The 8,177-nt window shown below is 39.4% G+C and overlaps 1 protein-coding gene and 1 long non-coding RNA gene across 2 annotated transcripts; one reads left to right on the top strand and one right to left on the bottom strand.

Moving 5' to 3' along the window:
* The first annotated feature begins 1,987 nt into the window (after positions 1-1,987).
* On the top strand, positions 1,988-3,395 carry LOC120645890 (disease resistance protein RPP13-like). Its single transcript, XM_039922608.1, has 2 exons — positions 1,988-3,073; positions 3,366-3,395. Exons 1-2 carry the CDS (start codon positions 1,988-1,990, stop codon positions 3,393-3,395), a joined length of 1,116 nt encoding a protein of 371 aa, XP_039778542.1.
* A 3,473-nt stretch (positions 3,396-6,868) lies between these two features.
* LOC120646384 lies at positions 6,869-7,725 on the bottom strand. The gene is made up of 3 exons (XR_005664412.1): positions 7,349-7,725; positions 7,155-7,230; positions 6,869-6,938 (listed from the first exon to the last, which is right to left on the bottom strand). It is a non-coding gene; the product is annotated as an uncharacterized LOC120646384 (long non-coding RNA).
* Positions 7,726-8,177: the final 452 nt, after the last annotated feature.

Genomic DNA, 8,177 nt, shown 5'->3' with positions numbered 1-8,177 from the left:
ATGGAGTTGGATATCTAATAGTATTTTTTAATTAACTAATTAATTATGATGGTATATTATTTTAGTTTATTTTTTCTCTTAAAATATTTACGCAGAATATTATTCTAATTTATTTTATTAATTTTTTAAATCAAGCCAATTATTCAAAATATGTATAACTTGCATCCGTATTCTTGATTTTTTGAGTGGCGAATGGGGGTGGGCGGCCGTGAGACAGTGGCAGTCTGGCGGAGCGAACAACACATGCGTGAGCAACAATGAATAGGGACGTAACGTACACAGCGAGTGCACTTGTCAAAAAAAAAAAAAACAGTGCCGTGGGACAGTGGCAGATTAGGACCCGACAATGAGCTACGTACGGCTCGGCGGCCACGGCTTGCCTGTGGCTGATAGAACGGGCGAGAGGGTAAGCAAGTCAGGCTGTGTGTTTGTGTGTTTAGTTACAAAATTTCTATCTCCAAATTTCACAATTTATCTATTACATCAAATTTTTTGTCTCATACATGGAGTATTAAATATAAATAATTAAAAAAATTAATTGCATAATTTTAATATACACGACGAGACGAATCTTTTGAGCCTAGTTAGATCATAGTAGGATAAAAATTACTACAAACAACTACAGTGTCTGATGTTACTCTTTTTACCAATAATTTACGTATCTAAACACAGCCTCAAGGTTGCCGCCGGGCTACCTGCAGTGTCGTCTGGTCTACTTTAACACAATTAGGGTGTGTTTAGTTCCAGCCCGTAAACGCAAAAAAGTCGTAAACGCATTAAAGTGAAAATGAATCTTACTAATTTGAAGTGTTAAATGAAGTCTATTTATAAATTTTTTTGCATGGATGGGCTGTAAATCGCGAGACGAATTTAATGAGCCTACTTAATCCATAATTTGCAACAGTAATGCTACAGTAATCATCCACTAATTATTGATTAATCATGAATTAATTAGCATCATTAGATTCGTCTCGCGATTTACAATCCATGTATGCAAAAAGTTTTATAAATAGACTTCATTTAGTGCTTTAAATTGGGAAGATTCGAAACACAAAATTTTTTTGCGTTTACACCCTACCGAACTAAACACGGCCTTATTCAATGGCTCGATGCAAGGAACGTGGGCAGGTAGTGTCGGTGAGGCACAGCGGCCACGTTTAATGCCACCCATTTTTATCGTGATTCACACTCTGTTCTACCAGCCGTTTTTTCAGTCAGACAACAGTATTTTTCTCTCACATCAAAACAGCATCAGCCACCAGCCAATCAGCAATAATTTTTGCTCATAATAAACCAGCACCAGTCACCAGCCGCAGCTAGCAAAACAGAGTCTATTTTATACCTATCATGAGTCTATTTTGTTCTCGATATCTTGTTGTAACTATCATGAATCTATTTTGTACCTATCATAAATCTATTTTGTTCTCAATATCTTGTTACTATCATAAGTCTATTTTATTGCAATAAATTCTCACCTACCAACGGCGCTAGCTGCATCTCATATTAAAGCTTCTCATCAACCGATCGATCTACCAGCATCGTAGCAGCCAGCGAGTAGAACCGTGCAGCATAGATCCTCGTCCTTCGTTCAGCTTCAAAATAAACTAAAGCACCACCACCCTGCTCCAGCCCATAGCAAGTTAGTGAACAGCCCATAGCAAGTTAGTGAACACTGAACAGTGAAGTCTGCAGCTTGGATTAGTTCGCTGGGACGTCGAAGCAATCTCACTCTGGTAAGCCGATTCTACCTTAATGTTCTCCCAATAGCTGTTTTTTTCCTGTTAGAGTATATTTAGTAGTATAGAAAATATGTCGAGGAGGCTTCTTGGGCCCAAATCTTATACCTTTTATTCTTTCTAGGTTCAGTTGTATCATCTTGATATAACATTCCTTCAAATTAATAAAATTCCCTTGTCTTAAAAAATGTCTTATACCTTTATTCCTCGGTCGCAGACGCATATCGTACAGGACAAACCGAAAGAGAACAATGACGGAGCTCACCATTACGGCTTCCAAGACGGCGATTGAGGCGTTGGTGAACAAGGTCAAGTCCGCAGTCAAGGAGGAGGCGGAGCTGTGGCAGATTGTGCAGCGTGACTTGGTGTTCATCAATGACGAGTTCGAGATGATCGAGTCATTCCTCAACGCCGCCGACCGTGATTGGGTCAAGAACAGCGTGATGAGGACCTGGGTGAGACAAGTCTGGGACCTTTCCTATCACTTGGAGGACTGCGCTGAGTTAGTCTACCACCTGGACACGAAGCGTCCATGGTGGATGTTTTGTGTACGGTTGCTGCCATCCTGCTGCAAATCTGCAGCCGCGCAGCCCCTGGACGAAGCGGTGGTCGAGATAAAGCTGCTTAAGGCCCGGGTCGAGGAGGTGAGCCAGAGAAACATGCGCTACAACCTCAACGGCAACTCCGGCTCCGGACCCGTCGTGCAGATGCAGCAGACGAGTGCTGCCAACACAAGAACATTTGATGTTCTCGACACCATTAAGAAGCATAGCAGCTTCTTGGATCTCACCAAGTTGATTGCCAAGGAAGGCAATGACCTTCAAGTGATCTCCGTGTGCGGAGCAGGAGGTGATCTTGGGACAACATCGATAATCAGGAAGGCGTACGATAATGCAAGAATCAACAAAGACTTCAAATGTTGTGCGTGGGTTAAGCTGGTATATCCTTTCAATCACCACGATTTCATCTGGAATTTGTTGGCTCAGTTCTACACAAACTACTCTTGCCAGCAAGAACAGGAAGGAGCAATGAATGCACATCCCTTATCTAGAATGGAGGCGTCTTCGTCTGATCTTGTCAAGGAGTTTGTGAACCATGTAGATACACAACGGTATCTCATCATCCTGGAAGACCTATCTTCCATGGCTCAGTGGGATACCATCATGTCCTACCTGCCGGATAAGAAGAATGGGAGCCGAATCGTCGTGTCAACCCAGCAGCTCGAGATTGCGAGTCTCTGCATGGGGAAGCCATACCAAGTATCAGAACTGAGGCAGTTCTCAGCTGATCACTCTGTCTGGGTCTTCTTCAAGGAGGAAAGCCGGGAACATACAAAGGTAACCTTTTTTTTTTTTGAAATAAAACAAAGGTAACCTTCACAGTTAAATTTTCCTACAGATCACTAGTATATGGTTTTTATGCACGTTCAATATATTCTGTACTCTTCTCCGTCCATAATAGTGTATCTGTATTTCTTTTAATTTCAACACGGTCTATAAAAGCAAGCTTTGGTCAATAATTTAACACACAATATATTTTAAGAAAATACTAGATGTAAATATTGTGAGATAAAGCACGTGCAAATATGAATGTAGTGCTATAATTTTGACAAACAAAATATGCATACAGGTACCAATAATTGTTGGTCAAAATCTATAAGGTTTCACTTTTCCCAAATAAGATATGCCTTTCATTTCCCGATGGATGGAGTATATATTGCCCTGACAATAGTGAGTCCTGTATATTACTAGTATTTAGTACTGACAAAAAAAATAGTCTAGATTCCTTTTTACATCCACCACTTAGTAATTTGTGCAATTCATTTATATCCACAAACTTATAACTTTTGTTGTATATGTCCACTAATTTGGACTTTCTCAAATCACAAATGTATGTCCTTTTCTGATGTTTACCGGTTTAGGTTTAGGGTAGATTGAGACAGTAAGATATTCCGCTAGATTCATCGCAAAAAGTGCTTTCGTGATATTAACCATCTTTGTATTGAATGCCATACCCTCATGGAAACTAGTAATCAAGGTGTTGCCTTAGGGCATCCCCAACCTTCCATATAGGATGGTTTCCATAGCATTAGTTATACCGCCACGTAGAATTTTTAGCTTATGTGGCACCATAATAAATAAAAGAGAGAGAGTGGAAAGAGGAAGAAACTAGGTCTCATGCAAGACCTAGTGTCACCACGTAAATATGCTAGACACTACAAGTTGTGCATTGAGAATTGGGTGGCGTTTTCATAATAAATGGAGAACAAATATGATAGGTGGAGAAAAAAAAGTTAGTTTAATAGAAATCCACACCAAGACATTATGAGTTGTAGAGTTTAGTTTCTAAAGCTGGTGTCTTGATGATATGACAACATAGACACTACCCATAAATATTATGGGTTGGATTGACCTTATAGACTACATCAATACCTTCAAGTCTTCAACGTCATGCTTTATGATTGGAGGGATTATTTTATATGTATAACAATGTCATAAAGCAATCTCACTACAAATATACAACATCTTATACTTGTGAAATACAACAAATATTGTGAAACTTCTTTCCGTTTGAGATGAATCTATTTGTGCTATTTTCAAATGATCAATCTCAATAACTACTTGTCTCATAATATATCAATCAAGAATTACCTTGCAAGGTAGCAAACATATTCATTGTTCGCACAATGGAATTTTCATTTTTCTACACCCTACACAGGTTTTCACGTTAATTTTCTGGTTTGGGATCTAACTAATGAAACTTAATCAAAGTTATTTACCTCCAGCACAATTTACTCCCCTTACTTACTGCAAGCCAAGGTTGACTATAAGGACGAAGTGACATTTTTTTCACTTGCAACATATAGTGGAACTTGTAAATGGCCTTGGAATAACAAACACAAATTGACTTCACTTTTGTTCATCCACATGCCTAAACATTGTGAGTTCAGGAGACAGCTACATATTGGTATTTTGTTTTTCCTAGGGAAGTCCCCAGATTGATAAAGTTGATTGGTGCTTTTAATATAATAGCGACATCTTTCTTTTGGGAAACAATATCATGACGTAATATCTCTCAAAAGATATACTCTCTCCTATTCCAAATGTTAGTGGTTTATTTTAGTACATCTACACGGCCTCAAAGAGGTCTCTATGACATGCAACTTTTGTCAAAATGTATTATTTTAAACATAGAAGTTTATAGATTATGGAAATATTTTTTTCATTGTGAATCTAGTTACATCAACTATGTGTTGTTATAGACTTTTATATACTGATAGGTGAAAGGAATTGGTGCTCGTACCCTAAGAGGGGGAGGGGGTGAATTAGGCAAACTGAAAACCTTAACCTATGGCTCAAACTAGTTAGCACAAAACATAAGCTAAAATATGCTATCTAGAGTTCATCTAGTGTGGAACCATCATCCCAAAATAAATTTTACAACCTATTGCTAATACTAGCTTGATGCTACTCTAAGAAAGTAAAGGCACACAAGTTGCAATTATGAAATGCAAAAACGTAAGGAGGGGATGAGAGGAAGCACTAAGCCACCTCTAGTTCATGTTGTTGAAGCACTTACAAAAAGTATTACTTTCTGGTCACCAAGTCTCTTCCAGGACTTCCCTTGACTTGCCACAAAGGCTCGGCCACTAAGGCTCACACTACGTCCCTCCGGTCATCTTGATGTCGCCTTCACTACGGAGCTTCCCACAAAGAAGGGGTCTCCTTATCCCCCGCGCAAAGTCGTCGTCGCCGCTCCACACCAAGCCGAAGGGTCGATGACTTGCCGGCGAGCCACCAAGACTCCAAGGGGCCGACACACCGAGGTACAAACTTGAGGTTCACTCAAGAGCCAGTAAGAGGGCACAACACCTTGCTCTCACACTCTTTCTAGAGATAGCCTAGCACTATACCTCACAAAGCTTTTGCTAAACCTAAGAATTTGATCAATGAGCTCTTTGGTTTGCTTGGAAACTTCAGCAGAGTTTCTGTAGCTTCTCACGAACTCCAGCAGCCTCAAATGACACGAGGTGAGGCCTTAAATAGGCTAGAGATCCTCTTATAGCCATTACCTGCCTTTCTGCAAAAAGCCGTAAAGCATCGGTTAAACCGGTCGCCACCGTCGGTTTAACCAGTCACACTGAACTTGCATTCTAGCCGTTGAACTCCAACGTTCCCTTGCAATTGACGTTATTGTACCGACGCTTTGCACCGACGGGTGTCGATTCAACCAGTCCTGAAGGATTTGTCCCTCGAATACTTCTGCTACTTGACATGCTCTCTGAGTAATCACAGTACCAATGCACTGACGCCTACTTTTATACCGTCGGTTCAACCCGTGCTGAAGACAATGCCGAGGCAGCCATCTCCAACTCCAAAGAACCTTCTTGAGCATTAAACGACTATTGCACCGACACCCCTTCTTGCAACATCGGTTTAACCAATGCTACTAAGTTTTCTTCACTTGATCGTCGTTGCAATTTCCCATTACACTACTCAATTCATTTTTCAGGCTGTCGGTTTAACCGGTCGCCTAATTTCTACTGCCACTTGTCCAATTCATCACGGCTGTCAAATGGACACACTGACTTGGATGTGATTTGAACACTTTGGATATGGTTTGGACTTCATCCATGAGACCTCGAAATCCTACAAACTTGAGCTCAACAAACTTGTTACACTACTGGAAAACGAAATTTTCCTGTCGGTACAAAACCTTCAGAGAAATAACCACTACCGACAGAGAAATAAGAAAACCAACAGGGAAATTGGTTACCATCAGGCAAATTTTCAACAGGGCTAGCTCAACCGGGCACAGAAAAATCAGCCTTCCTCAAGTCTGAAAGTACTTCCCGGTCCATGTCTCCCGACAGGAAAATAGCCTTGGAACCGACAAAAAAATTATATTTCATGTCATCTTTAACTGACAAAATACTGTTTCTTCTAATGTTCTTATTCATTGACTGGGAAATACAATTTCAGATATGCTCAAATTTGAATTGAATGGTTCACAATCACATAAATTTCAACAAAACACATCGACAACTGAAGCCATCAACCAGAGCTCATCATTATATATAGTATGTACAAATTCGCTGTCAAATTGCCCAGCAGCAATAATTCAATAGGTGTTACAATATGAATATGTCTATGGAAAAGAAACACTTTAATACTAAAGCTGCTTCACCAATTCCTCAATTACCTATAAATTCAAGAAAGCAGCACTTTAATCAAAGATACATTAAACAGTATACAGCAAAACGAGGATTAATATTGTTGAATCTCAAACTAGACTGCACCAACATAAATTTGTAACTAGTTAAGCAAGTGGTTGGAAGGCATTAAGTAGAGCTCTACTTGTATGAGTTCATTTCAAGTTGACTATCAAGTCAGAAACTATCAGTAGAAGATAACTGACCAAGCCAACTAGAAGAAGCAGTACACGCATCATTGAACTTCATGCCACTTGCGAAGAAGAATTATGTAACCATGAGCTGCAAAGAAAATAACAGAAGTAATCTCAGGGCAGCTACAATCAAGTTGAGGCTTAAAATACCAAGAGCATATTAGTTAAATTGAAAGTTGTATTATAGATGAGTTGAATTATATAACCTTGTTTGCTCCATACTGACGCATGCACCTTTATTCAATAGTTCAGTTCTTCAGAACTAGGTGAAGCCCTCAAGAAGCAAAAGAATAAGAGATAAGCTAATTCTGCTAGCATTCAGTGCTTTGTGGTAACTGATTTGGATAAGTTCAAACCATCCCAAATGCAATTGAAGTACAGAGTACGTTCGATGAATCAGCTCTAACCAATTACGCAACTCCTAGCTCTATAGTTTAATCAAGATCTGCCCGTGCTCCTAAATCTCAAAAGAAAAATAACACAAAAATACAGGGAGAATAGAGCTAATAAGATTTAATCCCACCTGACCCTGGAGTTTCATCAGGATCTGCCGCTGCTGCTGTTCTAGCATACTACATTCGCATCCCATCTGAAAAAAGTAAGTAAAATCATTATCAAGGAAAGAGGAAACAAATCACTGGGACTAATAATTCGCATCTCTACATCTTAATAATCCGTTAACTATATGCAGCATCCTCAATTAATGAATGTCTCTATTTGCTGCAAGTAAGCAGCCAGCTGAAAGCCTGAAACAAGTGTTACCAAGTTAAATATAGCTGAATCAAGTGTTGCCGATTTAACTATGGTACTTTGTAAAGGTCTCACATGATATAAATGTTCATGATTAAAATATTACTGATCATATATGAACTCTACTTTCCCTATGAAAGCATTTCAGAACTCTACTTACCATGGCAAATGAAAGAAATCAGAGTAATTTTCTATTCCTCCACTTAGTGTAGTACACCTCGATTTCCAACTATGCAGCCACAAATTTCAACACCATGTGGTCAATACCCTAGATCGGGATTTAAA

Source organism: Panicum virgatum, chromosome 8K, assembly GCF_016808335.1.
Source record: "Panicum virgatum strain AP13 chromosome 8K, P.virgatum_v5, whole genome shotgun sequence".
In the NCBI taxonomy this organism is placed as follows: domain Eukaryota; kingdom Viridiplantae; phylum Streptophyta; class Magnoliopsida; order Poales; family Poaceae; genus Panicum; species Panicum virgatum.
The sequence above is the reverse complement of the archived record's forward strand: the minus strand, read 5'-3'. Positions and strand labels throughout refer to the sequence as shown.